The sequence below is a fragment of the Vanellus vanellus genome (assembly GCF_965231255.1).
Source record: "Vanellus vanellus genome assembly, chromosome: 3".
Taxonomy (NCBI): Eukaryota; Metazoa; Chordata; class Aves; order Charadriiformes; family Charadriidae; genus Vanellus; species Vanellus vanellus.
The window spans coordinates 575,125-598,481 of record NC_138907.1 but is presented as its reverse complement, the minus strand read 5'-3'; the positions used below and the strand labels follow the sequence as shown (position 1 = coordinate 598,481).

Here is a 23,357-nt window from a genome sequence, read left to right as displayed (position 1 = left end):
GGACAACTAAAGGCTCTTTTATGGAGGGATAGCCCTTGGAAAGCCATGGGTGATGCTGACCTTGAAATAAACAGCAGTCCAGGACTGCTCCGTCGACCAAGCCGTGGCTCCCAGGTGCACCTATGCCCCGGTTCCCCCGTGGAGGCAAGGAGGGCCTGTGCACGCCGGGCACGGGGAACTCAGCCAAGGGCAGGCACCTCGCACCTGGCCGCAGTGAGACCAGGCTGGTTGGAAGCCAAGAGGATGCCGGTTTGGTGTTCCCAGGCCCTCTTCCCCTCACCCTGTGGGTGTAGGCAGGAATACTGGTGTAGAGCCTCTAAAGGGTAATGCCGAAAGAGCACAGAAATCCCAGGCTAAACCAGGATGATAGACTTTGTCAAGGAAATCCCTGAAAGAAATGATACTGGAAATCTGGAGATGCTCCATTGTAAGGACTCACAGCCCTTTATTTTCCTTTTTCAATTTATTTTTTGTATGATTAGAGAGACAAAATTTTAATTCACAACAGTCCGGATGTGCAGGCTTCAGCTATGAGAACATTTAAAGTGTCTGCTCTGTATTAAAACTTGTTGTGATGTTTCAATTTTTTCATCTGAGAATTTCCCATGGCCTTTTTGTAAAGCTCTTGGACTAAGGTTTCTGCTATTGTATCAGAAAATTTGGCTGCATTTTTAGCCCTGGTGGACTGTGGTGTACCAAAATCTTAAAACTGTCACTGAAGCACTCCAGTAGAAACAATATGTAAGATGCAAAATCCTAAATGCAAGGGGAAAAAAAAGTATTTATCTGGTGAGAAGCTTTAAGAAACAAACAAGTAAATCAAAAGGCATACTAAGATAAAATGTCACAATCACTCCAATGTATTACCTGATTCTACAGGCTGTCTTTGAGACGTACCACCTGTATTCACTGTGACCAACACCTGCAGTTTTAGAAGAGTAACATAATTTGTTTCTTTACCCAAAACAGAGTAAAGTCTGGGAGAATCTTGGCTTTCCTTAAACAGGAAATCTGCAGCCATCATGGGGCTGCATAATCATAAAACGTGATCCAACTATGAGATACAGTCTCAAGTTACCACAAGGCGAACAAAATAATTCAGACTGTTTCAACCACTAAGAATTTACTTCTGATTTTTAAGCCATGGTTTGGAGGGAGCAGGACAGTAGTAATTTCATGACTTTTCATTTCTAGCATGGGCAGTACTGGTCTAAAGAAAGATTAATGAGAGTATTTCTGGACCACTAGATTTTTCTTCGGGTTAATTTGGGTGTAAACTCTGTTATTAATTATTTGACATTTGTAACGAGCTGCTAATGACTCAGAACATGCACTTTAGGAAGGCTTGTTAAAAGCCAAAGCTGCAGCTATGTTAAAAACTCAGGGGAGCAAAAAACTTCCTTGACTGGAGAACTAGTTTGTGTTAGATAAGTATTCTTGCTGGCATAATTATGGTTTCTTCTCAGCAGCACCTCTTCTTTAGCACAGATGTCATAAGATGAAAAAAAAGTCTTGAAAGTTTGCTCGCACATGTCATGAAAATGACTTGGCTTACACCGATGTCTGGCAGGTAGCCTGTCTGAACGTGCGGCTCAGCTGGACAATGAAAGCTCCTGTGAAGCAGAGTGTGAAAAGATGAAGCGTGTCACCCACAAAAGTGTATCAAGGACACCCTAAGGACACGCTTCATCAAGCGCAACTTCCTAGCCAAGTCACTGGAGCTTTTAAAGAGTCAGCAACGGTGCTCTGCAGACCGTGTTTGTACAAAGAGCAGGCAGGGAGAGTGTGCCAGCCGAAGGAATAGCCTGAGCTCTCAGGTAGTGAATTGTCTCACAGTTAGAGAAGCGAAAGCTGATGGCATGTAGATACCTAGCATGGGCTCACTGAGCCTGATGCCTCCACCCCCACCACAACATTGTCATCGTTAGCTGCCAGCAATAGCCATTTAATTGACACAGGTTTGGATGCTGTCAGGCAGGGCAAAGTGAACACGGCATTATTTTTTTTTCCTTTTTCCTCCTTGTGAAAGCAATTGAAGAAATACTTGGGAACTCATCCCCTTTGTTGCAGTCAAAAATCCATGTGCCAGCACCCTGCCTGGGGAGTCTGGGAAGGTGGCAGAAGTTACCCTACAGGGAAATCACAAAGAATTTACGTCAAGGCTATCGCAGCTAACTAGGGGAAATGGTACAAAATATTTTAATTGGCTTTAGCCGGCAGAACGTTCTTTGTAATGGGCAAAAATAAGCAGAGACAACATTTTAATGATAATCAATGAAACTAATCCTCATGTACCACATACAGCACAAGGACTTTAGTAAGCTGAACTGCTTTGAGCTTACCAAGTGTCTATACTGTACAGTGTACATTAAAACACGCTGGGAACCCAAGCAAAAATATCTATAAGATGTTGGTTTGTGCTCTGGGGAAGTCGCATCTCCAGCCAGCACAGGGCAGGGGGGAAACCGCACTGCACCCAGTCTCACCTTGCTTGCCAGTCAGTTCAAAATCCGTCACCAGTTTGCATTTCTGCATACTAGTCCAGCGGTGCTGCTGCTCCATCCTGGCTGGAAAGAGACAAAGGAGATCAAGATTAGAAGTAAAATACAATAACTTGTAGGAAAGCACCTGGCTCTCACACGTTCTCTCACTTAGGACACTGAGCCTTATGCTCCAGTTAAGTTTTCACCATCAAAGAGCAAGACGCAAACCACAGAACGTCAATTAAATTTCTATTTCAGAAATGCATCTGGTAGCTCCTTTTCACAGGTGCTTACCAAATGGTGATTCTGGGAAATGACCCCTGCTTCACAAATCGATCACTGCTCATTTTCATGAACTGTTGCCTAATATCAATCCAGAATTGTGACCCATTCCTCCTTGGGGGATGCAACGCTCAGGAACCAAAAACACTTCCAAAAATCTCCGTCTTTAAAATGGAGCATCTGTTTTAAGAGCAGGAGGACAGTCCTGGTGTCTGGATGACTATGCCCATGGATGGCAGTCCATGTTGTAAGCAAGAGTCAGAGCTGGCTAAGAGTGTGAGTTGTGTCCACGGGACAGCAAAGCCATCTGCCTCAGCAGCAGGAGAAGCTGCCCCAGGATTATTTGGTGTAAGCAGCCCTGAGAGCATCATACTGACAGGTAGCCAGGGCAAAGGTAGTTTTCTAGGACAACCAAGCAGCCATGGCTCAGCCATTCCACCTACACCAGATCTAGCCCTGCTGCCAAGGGGGAGTGGGGGTGGAATGGCTGCACCTCTGTGTGGCACGTCTGTATGGCCCCAGAGCTGTCCACCTCTTCCGGACTTGCCAACAGAGCACCAACCCACCGGCACAAGGAAGACGTTTCAGAACCACAGTTATTTTATGCTACAGCCCAGAAGAAGCAAAACCAGCCCTGGATGGGGATGTGAAAGTGCCATTAGAGTGCCCCGAAGAACAAATGGTGTCTAGTATTTACGCAGAGAAAGGTGATCTGAACCAGAGAGAGGAAGTCCTGACTAGACAGATACGTTATGCTGTCCATCCAAGAAAGAATGTTGGTAACCAAACAAATGCTAAAGGTAAAAAACCAAACACCACCACTTCGGGGGCCCCTTACCTGGGTAAGAGCTGTGACATGGGGACTTTTTTCTCTGCTATGGCTCCACCAGCGCAAACCAGTGCTGGTGTCTGCTGGTGTACCTCTGCTGTTCTCTGAAGTCTGAAAAATACCACCGGATGACCCACCAGGTTGCCTTTTTATCCTTTTAACAGAGGGGAGGCACACATGCTGCAGATTATAAAGAAAAAGAATCATAGAATCATCTAGGTTGGAAGAGACCTTGAAGATCAAGTTCAACCATCAACCTAACACTGTCAAAACACTTCCCTGCTGCAGGTGAACAAGGTAGGTGACCTTGCTCTTGCAGGGAGCTTGGACTAGATGATCTCCAGAGGTCCCATCCAACCCTGACCATTCTGTGATTCTGTGAAACCCACCACTAAACCATGTCCCTCAGCACCACGTCTACCTGTCTTTTAAATCCCTCCAGGGATGGCGACTCTACCACTTCCCTGGGCAGCCTGTTCCAATGCTTAGGAACCCTTTCTGTGAAGAACTTTTTCCTAATATCCAATCTAAACCTCCCCTGGCGTGCAAAGGCAAAAACATAATAATGGAAAATGCCAAGATGAAAGCTCTTCCACTGGTAAAAGACTGGCTTCTTTTCTTCTGAGTTGTCAGCTCAGGTGTAAGAAAATGACTAAAAATCAGTGTGTGATTGTAAGCATCCGGTTTAAGCGACTTGCCTAGTACTACATAGGTCTGAGGAGAAAGCAAACAGCGTCATTGCTTTTAAACTCTGTGTGTGCGTGGGTGTGCGCTTGTGTGCGTGTGCACTGACTGTATAATACAGAAGAGCAGCGGTAATAAACTCAAACGCTTGACAAATTGGTGTCAGGGCATCCAAAAGAAAAGCCTGAGATTTGCTTGTGAGATTTAATGGATCGTGTACTTGAACTGACTACTGTTGGGTTGCCCCTGGCACGGGACCATTTAAGAATCATGTTTTTCAGTTGCAATCAAAGAAATTAGAAGCTTTTTTCAGAAGTACTGACTAGACAGAGGTAAACTTCTAAGTTTTCTTAGGGAATGAAACTTGGAGTTGCTTGGAGCCTGACGCTTTAAGAAACAAAAAATACCACAATATTTGTGATCCTTCTGAAAGTGCTGGTAATAGCACAAGCCTCGGTGATCCTGCTATGTAAGGCAATGATTTTAATTCCTTACTGCTCAGTGGATCTGACCTCTACCACAGCTGTTTTTCAACCCAAGCGCACACCAATTTAGGTATTCGAGCCAGCGTCAAACACACTGAGCAGTCATAATTTCTCTTGACAATAATTAGTGTATTGCATGCTTAGTACTTCTGCTTATTTGGCTTCAGAAGTCTTGTAATGAGTACCCAAATGTAGAGGTCTAGAAACTGCTTGTGGATTGAAAAGAGTAGCAAGGAGGTGTAAGTGCTGTCCAGCCTGGAGGAGAGCATGGATAAATCCAAATCAAAATAATAAAAAACAAGAACTGAGAAAAAATTTCCAGTTCCATTTGTCTGGGTACGTTGGCATTTTCAACCCCTCTGCAGCTGAGGTAGTGGTAACTTCCAGCGGGAGGGTGGCCAGGGCACTAATTTCTTAAGCTGTTGAGACTAAATTCAAAAAAGAAACAAAAAACCCTGCACATTCATGCCTCTGCTGTAGATAATGAACACCAGCGTAACTTTCCTTCACATTGCTACATGCTGGACTTCAAGTTCAACCTGCATGCTATGTGTAACTTTGTGATTCCACTGGCTGTCGGTGGGCTCCTGAGTTCTTGGTACAAAGGGAATGAGTAAAAATGATTAATGTGGGAAAGCCACACTAATCAGCGCTGTTGGAAGGGAGGCCTTGAGCCTCGAACGTGTAAATTCCAGCAATGCAAACTTCCCAGGAGCTGTTGCCCTCCCCTCCAAGTCAAGACCCCATCCTTGGTCAGAACAGCCCTCACGGTGATGTGTTGAGAAACACGATGACATCTTTTCCACAAGCTGGATGTCTACTGATGATTCCCCTTGAGCTCCAGGAAGGTGCCTGGCATTGGTTTCCACCAAACATGCATGTGAAAACATGCAACCTGGGGGTGAGACACAATGACATCAGAGAATCCATCACTATAGGAGAACCTTCAGAGAAGCAAAAAGTATAAATGGGGGGGAAACCCCCAAAAGAGTAGGCAAAAGCCAGCTTAAGGCTATTACACAGAAAGGTATGAAAGCGGCTTCTGACTCAGAAGATCCTTAAATGGCTGACGGCTGGAAACTGGGAAGTCTACCTGGGAACGGTCGCTCCCTGCATTCCATTTTCGACGTGCCACTATATGCACCCACTGCTGGCAGCTCTACAGCACAGGACGCTTTGGTACCTTTGGTCTGACCCCCTTCTACGTCACCTCTTGCTGGCTCAACCCAAAATGGCAGACCAGGTCTTAGCATAATATCACCCTCAACGCACTCAGGATGGTAATATGGGACTGCTAAAGGACTAGTTTCACCTCACACTTGAAAGTCGCATCCAGACCATTTTTAGGTATCACCTTCTCATTAACATCCCACTATTAATGACATTACTGGGTCAACTCACACTAATTATTTTTCCCTAATGGCCAAGCGAACTAAGACCTTTCCCCATTTTTATTCTAGCAGTTACTTGGTTAAGAAACGTTCCTCAACACAATGAGCTAATAGCTTAATGTAATACAAATTACAGCAAAGGATATAAGAAACACAAGGCAGGAAAGGAAGAGGAAAGCAAATTGAACTGGTAACAACGTGTACTTCCAAACTATGTGCATAATTAGGTGGTTTAAATTTCTACGGGGTTTGGGGATTTTTCTTCATGTCATTGTTCTGCTCTTTATGTAATTATGTGGTTGTACTTGACTGCATAGTGGTAAGTAAATAGCACTAATTGCTTTTCTTATTGGAGGGTAGCAGACTGAAACCATGACTTCTGTTTATCAGCTCCAGGTAATAAAAATTGTATGAAACGAACTATTTCAGGCAATATTAGGGCCTTTCATGTCTCTCTCTCTCTTTTATACAAAAGCAACAGGTCTGACAAGCAACTAAACAGTGAAATCCTTCTGCTGAGTCAGATGCTCCGTTTCAAACTTACATAAGCGGGATGTATTTCCATATTCCCTCCCTCCTTTCGCATGCACAAAGCACAGACAGAAACAATGACTGCTCCAAGACTGCTCACAGTAGCTTAGCACGGAAGCTTCAAGGTCGCCACTTAAATATGAAAAGTATCTTAACATCTCCACTGTTGAATAATTAAATACCGCATTAAGTCAGCAAAGCAGGGTCTGCTACCAAGTGACACTGGAGTCCATATGCTGCCCAGAAGCATGCCGGAACTTTTCTGTTTCTTGGAACTCTCAGTAAATAAGAATTTGGTCACACAGTAAGTCATTTCCTCATTTTCAGAAAAGTAATTTTAAATACATGGGGGGGAAGAAAATTTAATTATTGCAGAAAATCTAATTATTGCAGCATTTCAATGCCATTTTCTGACTGTAACTCTGGTATGTTCTGTGATTTCTCAGGCTGTTCTTTTTTTGTGACGGTATGGTGTGAATGTCTGCTAAAATCCCAGAGCTCTAGCACATAAAACTAATCTACTGGAAACTTCAGCTGGCAAGTAAGCATTTATGTCCATAGCAGAAATATCAGTAGTGTATTTAGAAATAAGTGCCAGGAAAAGTAAGTTTCATATTCACAGACGGCATGCTCCTCATTGACTATTTGAACCTACAACAGATGTACTTACAGGCCTGTGGACTGTATGCTCTCAAAGTTGCAATGAATTTTTGTTAAAAGTGAAAAATAGGTACAAATCTAAGAAATACTGAAAGAAAAACATAAATCAAGAAACAAAGATCAAAGAGAAAACAAGAAGGTGAGAAATGCAGCAAATTAACCTAAATCAAATGGATGTGTTTGTAGATAAGACGATTAGATGAGCTACCTGAGAGTTGCAGATCCAAATCATGTCAGGCAAAATTGGAAACTGAACCTCCTCCCACTTCTCAGAGGAGAGCCATTACCACTGGGTTTCAGGATAACAGAAAATGTTTAAACAGCAAACTATTTGCTTTCTTTTCTAGCTTACAAATACTATTTCAGGTTGAACGTGTTTTATTTGAAAGAAGTGTGGAGTTTTGTGTTGGTTTTTTTTTTTTTTCTCATCTCACCAAAACAAGAAGAAAAGAATCACATTTATTTAGTCTGTCTTCTGAATTACTTCTCTCCCTCTATTTGGTTGCTCAACTGAAAAAAGCAATTACTCGCACAATCCTATACTCATTCTCCATTGACCTACTTTCAGCAGGGTTCCACTCCACATCCACCTGGGTTCAGCTGCCACAGCAGCAAGAACTAAATCAGCTAGAAAGTCCTGTAAGCCACTTATAACATTTAAAGTCTTCTTTCTGTGCCTCCATCCATGAGGAAGCCTTCTCCTGGACAAACTGGCAAGACACAGATTGGATAGAAGATGTATAGAAAATTAGCTGACAGGCTGCACTCAGAGTCGTCATCAATGCTTTCCACTCAGGCTGGCAGCCTGTCACAAGCAGGGTCCTCCAGGGACTGACACTGGGCCCCACGCTGTTCATCTTCACAAATGATCTGGATGATGGAATTGAAAGCACCTTTGCCGGGTTTGCAGATGACACTAAAATGGGTGGTGATGTGGACATAAGAAGGGGGAAGCTATCATACAGGGAGACCTGAACAGGCTGGAAAAGTGGGCTAGGAAGAACAGTATAAAGTTTAACAAAGACAAGCGCGAAGTCCTGCACCTGGGATGACATACCCAAAGAGCCCAGTAGAGGCTGGGACCTGTGTGGCTGGGCTGGGGAGCAGCCTTGCTGAAAGGTGGACAACAAACTGAATGTGAATCAGCAGTGTGCTGCTGAAGCAACGAAGGCAGATCAGATCCTGGGCTACACCTGCAGGGATCTACTGCATCTACTAGCAGGGACAGAGACGCGCACATCACACTCTGTTCAGCGCTTGTCAGACCACACCTCGAGTACCGTGTCCACTTCTGGGCCCCACATTTCAACAAAAACATAGACAGGCTGGAGAAGGTCCAAAGGAGGGCCACAGAGATGATCCAAGGGCAAGGCAACCTGCCCTATGAGGAAGGGCTGAAGGAGTTAGGTCTTATCTCCCTGGAGGAGAGAAGGCTCAGGGGTGCCTCATTGCAGTATTCCAGTACTTAAAGAGCGGCTACAAAGAGGACAAAGGCTGTCTTTTCACAAGGAGCCACATGTAGAAGACAAGGGGCAACAAGATTTTTTCCTTTTTTTCCAGTGAGAACAACCCATCACCGGAACCCAGGGACGTGGCAGGGTCCCCATCGCTGGAGGTTTTCAAGATGCGACTGGCCAGGGTGCCAGCTGATCTCATCTGGGCTCCCTCCCACGAAAGGCTGGACCAGACGATCCTTCCAGCTCCCTTCCAGCCCAGGGCTGTTCTACGCCTCTATGCAGGCAGGTCGTGGGCTCCGAGGAGCCACCTTCACCATCACGTCCCTGCAGAAGGAACCCTGAGCAGACCCACCTTCCGTGCCCATTGCCAGCCAACTACCGAGCAGCCCTGCCAGCGCACCCCGAGAAAGGAGCACCGGTGACAGAGCCCTGGGGACGGGGGGGGACACCGACACCCCTCCAGGCAGCTCTCCGTGCCCAGGGAAGGCAGCAAGCTGAGGGCGGTACTGTTTCTCACCCGGTGACACCGGCTAAGGGCGAGCTAACGGCTGTGCCTCAGGAGGTGCCTCGGGAGCGGCCTCACGGCCCCCCCTCCGTTCCCGCCCCCGCCGGCTCGCTGACCTTGGCAGCTCACGGCTGTCAGGCGGGACACAGCTCCTGGCGGGCCGCCCCGCCGCCTTTAGGAGCCGGAGAAGAAGACAAAGGCGGCGGGTGTCGCGGGGGGAAGCCGGTCGCCGAGGAAAAGGCGCCGGGGCTGGGGTCCGCTGGGCCGAGGCCCTCAGCGGCGCCCTCCCCCCCCCCCCCGATCTCAGAGCGCTGAGGAAGGGGGGCGGTGCCGAGGCAGCTTGGCGGCGGGGTGACGGGCGCGCTCGCCGGCCAATCGGCGCGCCGGCCGCGCCCGATGGGCATGCCGGCTGGCCCATGGCCACGGCGTCTCCGCCCCCTCCCCGAGTCGCAGCCAATCGTGGCGCCGATGACCGGCGGGGAGGCGAGACCCGCTGCCGGCGCGGGGAGGGGTGTGTGCGGGGGGGGACGGAGCGCAGAGCATCTCTCGGGCTCGCCGCCGTCGCCGGGTTCTGTCCCCGCTGCCTCGCCGCCTCCCCTCCGCCGGTAGCCGGGGCCGTTCCTCCCCTCCTCTCCCCTCCCCTCCGGCGGCCATGTCGTCGCCGTCGTCTGGAGAGCGGTACGAGGAGGAGGAGGAGGAGGAGGACGGCACCTACGAGAGCCAGGCCAAGCGGCTGAAGCCCAGCGCGGCGGCCGAGGAAGGCGAGATCGAGTACAGCGGCGCGGAGGAGAGCGAGAGCCGGCGGGACAAACCCCCCACCCAGCGCGGCGGGGGCTTCTCGGGCGGGGTGAGGGACTGGGCGGGCGCCTTCCTGGAGGGGGACGGCGGGGGGGGGGGGGGAGCGCCTTCCCTCGGGGACGGGGCCTGCGCGCCGCCCCCCGCCCGCGGGGCGAGGCTTGTGACACCCCCCTTCTCCCCCGTTACCGGGGGGGGGGCTCTCCCCGCGGCCTTCCCCGCTGGTCTCAACCCCGGGCGTGGAGGCCCGGGGGGGAGGGGGCGGGGGGGGGGGGGGGGGGCGCTTTTCCCGCCCCGTGGTCGGGAATGGCGGGGGAAGGGGAGGGGGGGGGGGGGGGGGGGCAGGCAGGCTGCGGCCTGTCCTTCCCTGCTCCGCGGCGGGCTGGACTGGGGCTAGTTGTTTCTCGGGCCTGGTTGCCGGGGGAGGGGAAAGGGGAGCGAGGTGGGACGGCGGGTCTCGGGGTTCTACGGTTGCGAGGTTGGCTCCGTTCCGCCGGCAGCTGCTCGCCGCCTGGGATGTTGTCGCCACTGCAAGTTGTGCGCTGGCCCCCACCCCCCCCCCGTTACGGCGTGTAGCTATAGAAACGGGGGCGGGGGGAGCCGGGCAGAGGGTTGCTTTCACCCACCTCTTTTACCTTTGTGTCTGGCAGCGATAAGGCTGGTGGTAAAGGATTGCTTCCTTTTTTTTTTTTTTTTTTTTTTTTAAATCCACTTGCATTTCTGTTTTTCTCCTCCCCGTGAACGATGCTAATAAGCACGCTGGTTCACTAATTTTTTTTCCTGTGTACCTTTTATTCTTCATGAATTTGTATCTAAGAATCAAGATAGCCCTTGACACGTAAACTTGGGCTAACAATACTTTCGTGTCTGATTTCTTTGATGACTAATTGTCTGGCTGATTGTAACTGGTTTTCTTCTTGCTATCTCTTTTCTCTTGAAAAGGCAAGATCAAGAAAACATTGATTTAATGGCAGACCTAGAAATCTGGAATACCTCTGTTTCATGATTTGGTCAAATGAACTTGCTTAGCACTGGGATAAGTGAACAAGAGAGCATTTGCTGTTACCATCGGTTAAACCTATTGATGGAGAGGGTACCTGCAAAATTAGTACAAAAGTTCCCCGATAAACTGTAACAAAGCTACATCTCTGGAGACGACCACGGTAATTCTCTAGTTTCTTGTGACAGAGCATCGTCTCTGTCATGGTCCAGGCCTAGCAATGTGCTCTGTCTTAAAGGCCAGTTCTGAATGAAATCCATATGCTTGCTTGAGTTATCTTGAAAACTTGTCACGTAGGAGAGCTGGACATCATGCGTTGTTTCAAGTAGGAACAAGATGCTGCTCTTGCCTTTCCTCTTTTCTGCAGTATTTTATGAAATACAGCTAGTTCTTACTTTTTTTTCCTTTTTTCTTTCATTCTGGGTTCTGCCTCTGCTTGTTTTCATGTTGACTTCAGTATCTCAGTTCATCCCAGTTAACGTGCAGGACACGCTGCCCTGCCTTTTTAGGTAACAAGAGCACAGAGTATGTCTGCAACTTTACATTTTGGATTTCAAGAATGGCATGTGCTGAGTCTTGTGGGTAAAGAAACTGAAACAAATATGCAGCAAGTCAAGAATGTGAGGATTTTTAGGCAGCTCGTTAGTTGCAGCATGCCTCAAGGAGGTGCATGGTCACTGACTGATTTATTGGCAAAGCTGTATTCGGAGGACTACTATTGAAGAGGCAGAAGTTGTCTTGATAACAGAGATCAAACTAGTTTCTTAAAAATAAGCTGTAATATCAAGTGGATATGTGAAAAATGAACGACTGAGTGCTTTTGTTAGTAATATTATGTGGGGCTTTTAATAGCAAAATGCCAGCGTCTGTTCAGATAAGTAGAGTTGGTTAAGGTGAATTTTATATTTTTTTCTCTAATAGATTAAAAAAATGTGCAGGGAACTTATTTACTCTGTGTCATATCTTACTCATTTCTCTCCAGGGAAATGTCCTTAGCTTAGAAAAGTGGTCTGTGGTTCAGGGCAAAGACATGCAAGATGAAAGTAGGGTGAGAGGAGGGAAGAAGGGTAAGTATCCTGGGTTGCTCAGAAGAGAGCAGAGAAAGAATAAGTGAAGATGAAGTAGGGGGAATTAGAAGGAGAAACAAGGAAATGGATGGTCGGGGTAAAAAGAGAGTGGTAGGAGTCTGGTAGCATCACTGTTTGGTTCTGTTCTTCCTAACACGTGTCCTAGAATATCGGTCAACTGTACACTCATGGATTATATGCTGTCTTTGTATAAAAGCTGTTTTGTGGTAGGACCTGCTAGCGGGTTGGTGGTGTCTGCCTGCTGGGCTATGTTTATTATTGTGGCATTTTCCTGTTTCTCTGGGATTGTTTAATTGGGTTGAATAAGCCCTTCATGCCTCTTAAGTTTTGGCTGTGTTGGTGGTTTGTTTTTTTTTTTTTTTTTAAATGGGTGCCTAGAAGTCTGTATGGGAGATCCAGATGGGGAAACGTAAAATTTATTTTGCTCTTCTTTTTCCTTTGTTTCCCACTCGTGTGGACGCTCCTCATAGCCCAGGAGTGTACCCTGTTCCTCATGGCTCATCTCAAGGCTGAGGAGCACAGAGAGCCAGGAACAGACCAGAATGCTGACTGGGGGAGGGGTATGGAGTGGTCTTGCAGAAATATTCTGTGAAGGAGAGTATGGTTTGGAAGAATGACTTTTACAGAGGTGAGGCTGAGTGGTGGTGAAGCCTTGGCAGAGGTGTAACAGAGTGTCAGGACACTGGGAGAATGTGGATTAAGAGCTGCATTTGAGGGTGTTTGGGGGGCCTTTCAGTTCCATCCTTCCTCCCTCCCTTAAATTTCAGTTTCGTTGATTAACGTTTTATTTTCTGTAGCGTCTGCCTGCCTCGCTGTCTCTGACATATTGATTCTTAAATATTTCTATGAAGTAAGGAAGATCTGTTATCCCCATCCTTACTGTTGGGGAAGGGAGATGTGGTGTCTAAATACACAAACGTAATTTACAAGCTACCGCAAGGTAAGATAGGGATGTGAACTTGCAGCTTCTCAGCTACTCTGCTGTAACTTCCGATGCGCAGTGTTCTTGCTTTGTGGTAAGTGGAAAGCAGCTCGCTTTGCAACTCAGTTGCTTCATGTCTGTCACAGGCAGTTGTGCTAAGAGTAGCTAGATGCAACGAGTTCAGATTTTGACCTATTTTACAGTGACTTGTTCATATATCTGTTTCTTAAATGATGTGCATCCTAGAAATTGGTTGTAGAGTAAGTGTAAATCATCCTCCCTCCTTTGTCTTCCATCTAGAAAAGTAACCGTTACCTTCAGGCTAGTTCTTCTTCCAGCACCTCAGGTTGAATCTCCTGAGGATGCTGTGTGTTGTGTGGGGTTTTGTTTTGGGGTGATGTTTGGTTTGTTTTGGGTTTTTTTTTTAAGGGATATTCAGATTGCACTGAGCAGAGAGGAAAATAGAGTATTTCAGTTGGAAGGGACCTACAACGATCATCTAGTCCAACTGCCTGACCACTTCAGGGAAGATTCAGAACTAGCAGAAGTGGCCAGAGTGCAGGTATTCTGTTCTGTAGCAGTTGAAAAACATTGAAATAATTGAAAAGACACGGTGGTAGAGAGTGCTAGGGAGAAGTATGCATTAAACAAGAGAAATGATACCCCAAACTCCACATCCAAAACTAAATTGCCAGGTAGCCTTCTAGAATATGGGGTGTGATTAACTTTAACCCCCTTCTGCCTAGCCCTCCTCCCCCAGCTACCAAAACTAACTACCACCACCAAAAAAATAACCCAGGCTATACAAAACTGGGTATATTCTTCTACTGCCATGAAACCTTGACTTTGTCTTGATTGCTTGGTTCTTCTGAGACACCGTCTTAATTCACTGTGTACTGGAAACACTGTTGTCACTGCAAAGCTGTGCGAATTCCAGGTGGCATGGAGAGAGGCGTCTCCCGTACCTCTGCAGGGAAGAGACAGAACTGCTCAGGTCAGGCAGGTGTGATCAGGAGGGATGACCTACAACAGGGCAAATGGCTTTAAGTGACGCCATCATCATGTAGCACAACTCGCAGTTGAAGAGTGTGCATGAAATGCTGCGTATCTGCTTCTGAAAGCCTCTCCTCATCAGAGTGTCCCCAGCAGGAGGCTATGAAGGAGTGCCATGCTTTTGCAGTGAGGAGGTAAGCAGAGAAACGGTAAAGGAGTAGATTGTCCGGAAAAAAGGTCGTACAACCTAATAGATCTAAGGTGAACATACTGACTGGAAAGTGTCTAGAGAAAGGACACGTTTATGTGCAAACACTTGGTGAAAAATTCTCTAATCCGGAATCGGTGAGCAGGAGGATCATCCTAGACCCATGACAACTTTCTTCCTTTTCACAATGGCAAATCATAATTTGTTAGTAAGAAACCAGTGATACATTTAAAAAGTTGTCTGGAACTATGTAGGTCACCAAAGAATGGTGTTTGTGCTTCATCTGCTTGGTTATGTCAGCACTTCCCTTCTTCCCTCAGCTCTTTACAGAGCTCGCTTTCAGCGTTAAGCACTTTTATGTTCTTAGCTGCTTTCTTGAGGGAAACCTTTTCTGTCCTTGTTACTGGTCTTGAGCACTCAGAAAGGAGGTCTGTTTCCATTACCTACGTAGTAATTGCATTTTCTCTCCAGCTAATGATTCTTCAAGAAATTGTTACTGAGCTTTCAAAAACCCTCAAGCCATATATATTAATGGCTACAGCAGTAACATTAGCTGATCTCTTCTGGCTTTGGTGGAGTGCGGGTGTCGCGTTGGAGTTTTGCATGGGGCTTTTGTGCCATCGTGGGAGTTGGAGTTACTGAAAGACTCCTTTGTAAGCAGAGAAATGCTGCTGGTGGTTAATCTGTATGGGAGCAGATGCTTTGATGTAACCTTTGTCTGTGTGCCAACTGTGTAGCACGTGTAGTTTTTGAGATAAAGTGACCGTGAGATCTTGGTCAAAATCCTATATTTTTTGTCTCTGGGAAGAAATTACGGCAGCAGTTGGATGAGTTGTGTATATTCTGACCTTAGCTGTGGAGATGCTTTACACTTACGGACGCATTTGATTTTTTTCATGTGGTCTAGTGGTTTTATTTCTCGGGCTTTTAGAGGAAATCAAGGATCATTCTAGATTTGCTTGGTACTGCAGCTTGGTAGCTGCAAAACTTGTTTGATGGTAATATGTGCATCTGCCCTTCGTGAAGACTTTTTTTTTTTTGCACTCAAACATATGCCTGTGGCACATGTTCGTGTCTTTCACCAATATGCTCTGTGAATGTTAGTTTGCGGCTTCCTGGCTCCGGACTGACTTATGCTCAGTTCTTGTGCTGCTGTTTACTGCTGCTGGTTAGAAACTATTTTGGTAAAGCAGAGGCCCTCTGATTTGGCCATTTAGAACCTCAGTGGTTTTATCTGTATAAATTACTTTCTGAAATGCTGTTTAGGTAAGTCCTTAATTTTATGGCAAGTGACTTAGTTTTCACTGTTGGGGTTTTTTTGGGTTTGTTTTTTTTTTTCAATTCCATGATTCTTGAGCTTCTGCGCAAGTTACTGCAACAGCAGAAACAGACTTTCGATTCTTGCAAAATCACCCTACTAAAGGATGCTTTGTATATGGTGTTATGGGAGAAGGAAACTTGGCTTGGAAAAGCCAAGTGGTGCTCTAACTACAAAAGAAAGCAAAATTTGTATTTGCTGATGGTTCTGAGAATAATTCCAGTTGCAGAAGTGCCCACACCTGTATACGTGTGTATAAGTCATAGAATTGTAGAATGGTTTAGGTCGGAAGGGACCTTAAAGATCACCTAGTCCCACCCCCTGCCCTGGGCAGGGACACCTCCCCCCAGCCCAGGTTGCTCCCAGCCCCGTCCAACCCGGCCTTGAACACCTCCAGGGATGGGGCAGCCACAGCTTCTTGGGGTGACCTGCGCCAGGGGCTCACCACTCTCGCAGCAAAGAATTTCTTCATAATATCTAATCTAAATCTCCACTCTTCCAGTTTGAAGTTTCATGTATAATGGATTTGAAGATGCAAGTATAAAAAGTCTTAATTTTTGAGAGGGTTTGTACTATTAGAAAGATTTGTATCTTCAGTAGGCAAGCTTAAATGGACTGCTAATAAATAAAAATACAAAGGAATATGTATGACAGAGAAACAGGAACTGAAACTATAATAGAAGATTGAACTGGGAAGGGGAGGGAGAGTGAAATACCATTCCATTGTGATCTGCTTGCTGAAAAGCTTGACATGATGTATCGGGGTGCTCTTCAAAGCGAGTCTTTGCTTCAGTGAGAAAATCATTGCTTGTATTTGCCATCTGATTAGACAGAAATATTTTTAGATGAGATTTCTTGAATGCATTAAAGAAAAGAAAACAAAAGAAAAGAAAATGCATACCCAGAGCATTAACTGGGGTATGCAGGGCAATGAATAATTGATTTAATAACTTCTGACTGTTCTGTAGACTGTAAATAAAGTAAAGGTGCCCGCTAGCTTAACACCTTCGAGTAGGTAGAGACTTTGCAGGAAAACCCGGTAATTATTGTTAGTTCTCTTTTGAAGGTTTTCTTAGGTGCTTCTTTCAGCTTTTACAGGTGTGTATGTGCGTAAAGAACATATAAGCTAAAAAACCCCCAGCTCTTTGTCGTTGTGTTGCTTCTGCAAGTTCCTTCTGCCTAAGTATTTGCAGTTCAAAGTATTAACCTTTTATGACTGCATGGATCGCTGCTATGGCTGTAGACCTCTGCTGATTAATTGAGAATTTATGATGTCTTATGCAAATATCACTATTGGTGTTTTCCCACAATTGTCACAGCTCTTATTTGAACAAACATGTTGCCACTTAAAAAGTTTTCATGCTGCAAATGAACAAAATGTAAGCTAAGCTTAAAAAAATGACACAGAGGATTGTTCTGATGTCTGATGAAGTTGGGAAGGCTGGCTTTTGGTTCAAACAGAATGGTCAAATCCTCCATTTAAACAAAAAAATACATAATTTTTTAGGGAGAGCTGTGTACGGAACACAGGAATTAAACACACAAGACTGAATTTGTAGTTTTCCAGAATGTGTTTTTCCCCGCATCTGTAATTCAAACAGATAGGGAAGAGAGGAACGTCTGTAGCAGTAGTAGGCAATCATTGTGGTTACTTAATTACTGGAGCTGAATGCTCCTGTGCACTACAAATGAGAATCTCTCTCTAGTTCCAGAAGATGGAATATTAGCACTTAGGAAAAAGTGAAAAATCAACAAGCCTTGCTCTGTTAGATCAGACACATAGATGTAGTAGCTAGATTTGAATACATCAACTTTATGCTGCTGTTACATGTATGAAATTTGAATGCTGGTAATTACAGTATATATTAGTGTGCTCTTTATTATCTCTAATCTTTCTTTGATTATCTCTTGTTATTGGCTTACATCGTTTCATTCTTTTTTTTTTTTTAACCCCGTGTCTTGGAATATATAAGGTGAATTTTGGCCCCACTTCAGGCTTTGCCTGGAAAGATGAGCTGATTGCAACCCGAATTCTTCAGTTGCATAGAACCAAGACTGTCTGAAGCAGTGGCTCTGAAAAACGTTCATAGTGGGAATTCTTTATGCTTATGTACGATGGCCGAATCTGTTAATGGTAGTCAGCCTTGGGCTGAAAAGAGGGAGCATGCCCATAGGTACAGAAATCGCAAGTTTTTAATAACATGAATGAAGAGTGTTCAGAATTAGAGAAGTTTGCTTTATTTCAAGTATAGGACGGAGCCAGCATTTTTCTCACATTGTGGGGCGCAGCTCCACGTCCATTAGAAAAAGAATCAATTTTAATTCAGTTCACCGATGGCCCTTGTTCTTGTTTTTAATCCCCCCCAGCCTGTCTCAAACAAATACTGGCATAAACAAACAGGAAGTGTCAGAAATATTTTAGCTATTCTGTATGTCCCAAGTATTTTATGTTTTTAATGCTTTTATGAATAGGGTGGAAGACCTCCTGCAATTCAACCAAGTGTTATATAGGCTTTTTTTTTTTTAATATTAGAAAAATCTTGCGTGTGCAAGCACATTAATTAAATCTGCAAAGCATTTTATTTTAAGAAAACTTCAGCAACTGAACTTGGCAATCTGTTTGGAAAGAAAAGGGTGTTTGTTTTTTTTTTTATTTTAAAATATGCTTGGATTGTATATTTAGATGGCTGCTTCTGGACCCAATGTCCAATGTCTGCCAGATATTTAATTTTAGTTAATGATCGCGGTATTCCTTGTTCTGTGTTGAATTTTAAAATGTCGTTTTGTTGCTAGGATGCCGGGGGAAGTCATCACAAAGTCTCTGTTTCTCCTGTCGTCCATGTCCGAGGGCTGTGTGAATCAGTTGTGGAAGCAGATCTTGTGGAAGCTCTTGAAAAGTTTGGAACCATATGGTATGTCAAGCAGTAGAAAGATATCTCTGGACAAGTTGGGAGCATTATTTGAAAGTCTCTTGGACCTCTTTAAACACACTGTGATAGCCATTTGAAGTCCAGAACTTAGTTAATAGTAAAGCATAAAGATTTCCTAGCTGTGTGGAGATTCTGTGTTTCTGTAAATGGCAAGGCTGGTCAACAGAGTTAGGCTGTCCGCATGCCCTAGTGTGTGCTGGCCGGCTTCAGTAGCGCGGCTAGGCCTGGCCTTGGTATGGGCTGTAGAATCATAGAATCGTCTAGGTTGGAAACGCCCGTGAAGATCATCAAGTCCGACCATCAACCCAACACTGCCAAAACCCACCACTACCCCACATCCCTCAGCACCACGTCTGCCCGTCTTTTAAATCCCTCCAGGGATGGTGACTCCACCACTGCCCTGGGCAGCCTGCTCCAATGCTTGACAACCCTTTCAGTGAAGACATTTTCCCTAATATCCATCCTAGACGTCCTCTGGAGCAACTTGAGGCCATTTCCTCTTGTCCTGTCGCCTGTTGCTTGGGAGAAGAGCCCGACCCCCCCCTCACTACCCCCTCCTGTCAGGGAGCTGTAGAGAGTGAGAAGGTCTCCCCTCAGCCTCCTCTTCTCCAGGCTGAACACCCCCGGTTCCCTCAGCCGCTCCTCATCAGACGTGTGCTCCAGACCCCTCACCAGCTCCGCAGCCCTTCTCTGGACTCACTCCAGCACCTCAATGTCTTTCTTGTCGTGAGGGGCCCAAAACTGAACACAGCACTTGAGGTGGGGACTCACCAGCGCCGAGTACAGTGGGACGATCACTGCCCCAGTCCTGCTGGCCACACTGTTCCCGATACAGGCCCATCTTGGCCACCTGGGCACACTGCTGGCTCATATTCAGCCGGCTGTTGACCAACGTCCCCAGGTCCTTTTCCACTGGGCAGCTTTCCAGCCACTCTGCCTCACGCCTGTAGTGTCCATGGGGTTGGTGTGACCCAAGTGCAGGACTTGGCCTTGTTGAACCTCACACCATTGACCTCGGCCCATCGATCCAGCCTGTCCAGATCCCTCTACTACCCTCAAGCAGGTCGACGCTCCCGCCCAACTTGGTGTCATCTGCGAACTTAGCGAGGGTGCACTCGCTGTAGTCAAACTGAATCACAGAACAGCGCGAGGACAGTTGTCTTGATATAAGTGAATATACCAAAAATAAGAGTGGACCGCAGGGCAGATGATGCTTTTTCCTATGGTTTTGTGTGGGAGGAGTGCTTGTGATATGGTAGGACCTTCAGAACGAGATGGTTCTTCAGAGAAAGCCCCTTCAAAGGTCACATAGCCTAAAGATCCCTCTATTGTGAACAAACCAGTACAGCTGAATGGGTAGAGCCAGCTTGTTTTGAGTGCTGCTTTTTGGAAACGTTTTTCTTTTCAAGTAAATGCATGTATTGAAGTCAAATAGGGTTTTGTAAATAATACAATAGGATTTTTCACCGCCTTAATATTCAAATAATTGAATTATACTCGAACCAGTATCTTAGAATAAATAAATTACTAAAACGAAGTGAGCCCAAGCTTGCTCAGGAGTACAAATAGGTACATTTTAGCCTGAGGGTTTTGCTTTTCAAAAACATCAGCTGATGAAGGTTCTTGAAGTCTGTCTGTGTCTGAATTTGGTTAACTAGAATACTTCTGTTTATTTCCTCTAAAGTAGTTTTGTGTCAAAAACAGTATTTTAAATTTCTTAGCAACAGCAAAGTTGTTGACACATTAAACTTTGAATGTGTTTTATACTTTGCGTTTTCTTTGATCCTATACCTCATAAGTGGTTTTAGCAAGTTTTTTTGTAATATTCATTGTAGCTCTAGTAAATTAGTAAATGCTTAACTGTTTGTTGTATTGGTTGAACGTTTTTATGCGTTCAACTTTTTTCAGGAAATTAATTATTTATCTTTTAGCTGCCTTTCTTTGTTTTGTGCAAATGCTTTAGAAATGTGTTGGCCGGGTTTGGGAAGCGCCAGCAGAGGGACCTACCTTCCTTTTATGGCCTTGATAGGAATCGTTTAGAAAAACCTATCGTATGTGGCAGTTACGGGACTTTGGATAGGAAAACTTACTGTAATGTTTCTCTCGCCAGCTATGTCATGATGATGCCATTTAAGCGCCAGGCTCTGGTGGAGTTTGAAAATGTAGAAAGCGCGAAGAAATGCGTAACGTTTGCAGCAGATGAGCCTGTATACATTGCTGGACAGCAAGCCTTTTTCAACTACTCGACGAGTAAGAGGATTACTCGGCCGGGGAACACTGATGACCCATCTGGTGGAAATAAAGTTCTCCTCTTGTCAATTCAGAATCCTCTCTACCCAATTACAGTGGTATGTTTCTTCCTTTTTTATTTTTAATTAAAATAATAAAAGGCAGGGAGTAGCAATCTGTGTTACATTACTTCCGTTGTGTACTGTTTGTTAAAATTGTACGCTGCGAATTTGAGTCGGGAATTAAATTCACCTACCAAAGCTTTACACCATCTTCACGTAAGTAACATAAATGTTCTGAATAAAAGGGTTTTTGAGATGACTCAGTCTCATCATACAGATATTTTGCAATACATTTGAACACTTCAGCGGTCGGGATTTTGAAATGTTTAAGTTTCTACATGCTTCTGAAATATTTCCAAATGTGTTGCCACAACATCAGGAATGTTTCGGTCTTTCTGGCTGAGTGTTTAAATAACAAGTAATTTTTCCAGTCAGAGGGGTTCTTTTATTGCAGTCCTTCGTTCTTATGTATTTCCTTTGTGGAGAGTTGAAACCTTCATCTGTTGATGATCACTCCGGTTTGATGGAATCTTCCTCACTTTTATTTGGGCTGATCCATTTTACTTTTCAGTATTTCAGGTCGTACCATATATACAGTTGCATCCTAATTTGTTGCCGTCTATTTATGGCGCGCGTGTGGTTTTTTAACGAGACGGATATTTTTTGCTAGTATTTAAGAATGCATGTATTTTTCAGAGAGATTTCATAGTACACATTGACTTGCACAGAAATATTTCAGGAAAATTTTAAAAAGTCTTGTAAAAAGACTTCTAACGCTGTGATACAAGCATAAGTTACTTATTCTTACGGAAAAATATCTAGGATAGCATGGATCAATCAAAGCGTTTGGGTTGTGCGGAACCATATAACTTAATCTAAGTATTAAGTTTAGTTTAGTGAGCTGTATGTTATGTTAGCAAACTGATTGATAGTTAGTGTTCCTGAAATTACTTAAAGCAGTCAGTTCCATATCATGCTTTTTACTTCACTGTATGGTGAATATCAACAGGTTTTTGCCTGTCGATTCATTAGTGGGTGATGAATTTTCTTTCTCCTATCAGTTTTCTTTGTAGAAAAACATGGCAAAGTATGAGTTGCTTTTTCATCAGTGTTTGAATAGATACCCGCTTTGAGCTGTGCGAAGAAACCCACTCACTAAATTAAAATGCACATGCTTTGCATGTGACTATAATACAAATTTTGGACAGTACTTTTCATTCATGCGTTTTAAATTGGGCTTGCATAAGCAGCTGAGATGAACGTAGACGCTTGAGAAAACTGGGAGCAGAAGCATTGTTCTGGGCTAGGAGAGGTTCATGGAAGTTCTAAGGATGAAGCCTCTAGCGTAGCAGCTCCTTTTTTGACAACAATCCACCCATCACTTCTTTCCCTCTGCCCCCAACGGTTTGTCTAGAGTATACCAATGTCTGCATTATTAAAAAAACAACCCCACCCCCCCCCAAAAAAAACAAAACCACAAAGCCCAACACCACCTCTTCCTCTTCATTTTTCTCTCCTTAAATTTGAACTGCAGTTCGATGAAATAGAAAAATTGCAACCAGTTTTAAGTGGCAGGTCTGAATGGTGCAATAAACTGTTCCATAGCTCTTAAAAGCTTCTCTTTCAAAACAAGATACAGTATTTGTGGAGAAATTGGTCTGCTCAAGGGCATCTTGTGGAAGAAGCTGAATTGTTCTAAAATTTTGCTGTGGCTTATTCCCTCCGTTACAACTGTGACCTGCTGCTTTCTCAGCAGAATTTTTTTAGAGACTTCCATTTTTGGGATGGGGGAGTCGGTGTTTTGAAAGAGTTTTGCCTGAAGTGTCATACATAGGTCTTTGAAGTTCTGTTTCCCTGTTTTCTTCTCTGCAGGGGGGAACTTTGTCAGGGATTTGTCTGAAAGAAGAGACACATTTGTCTGTTCAAACAGACCTTCTCCAAGTGACCCCTGCTGCTGCAGGCCTTCCTGGCTGTTCAGCTCTCCCTCTTAGTTCTTGCTTACACCTAAACCTTCTGTACATGCGCAAGGAAGGTGCGGTATGCCTTGGCAACTGAAATGGTTCAAACTTAACTATCAGCTTCTTCTGTGGTTAGGCTGCTGTACCTCCTTTTTTAATGATATTCTAGTATGTATATAGTGCTAGTGTTAGGTTTTTTTATTTAAAATTTCCCATGTTACTGTATCTTGTGAATCACTTGATCGATTTGGTAATCTAAAGTAGCTGAATTAAAAAAAAAAAAGAAAAAAATTGAGCTGTGTCTGTGCCTGCTGGCTGATGACACTGATGGCATTGAGTAGAGCTTACATTTTGACGGACAACTATTTTTTTTTTTTTAATTAAGTGGCTGTGAAGAAATCTTGTGAGAGACAAATTGTGAAAGTCAGTCATATGCCTGAAAATTCATGTTATCTGGAGCTGGAGAGTTTTCAGGATTCTTTTGTCCCAACAAGAGGAGATGCAGGGCAGCTGTTTGTGCTATTGGGTGTGTGTAGAAAGTATACCT

The 23,357-nt window shown here is 44.8% G+C and overlaps 1 protein-coding gene across 1 annotated transcript in view; it reads left to right on the top strand.

Annotated features, from left to right (window-relative positions):
• Positions 1-9,831: 9,831 nt before the first annotated feature.
• The window catches only part of HNRNPLL (heterogeneous nuclear ribonucleoprotein L like), a 28,874-nt gene continuing 15,348 nt past the window's right edge, over positions 9,832-23,357 (top strand). Inside the window, exons 1-3 of the mRNA XM_082480538.1 lie at positions 9,832-10,154; positions 18,425-18,543; positions 20,672-20,909. Coding sequence (XP_082336664.1) covers positions 9,960-10,154; positions 18,425-18,543; positions 20,672-20,909 — 552 coding nt within the window. The 5' untranslated portion in view covers positions 9,832-9,959. The remainder of the gene's footprint in view (positions 10,155-18,424; positions 18,544-20,671; positions 20,910-23,357) is intronic.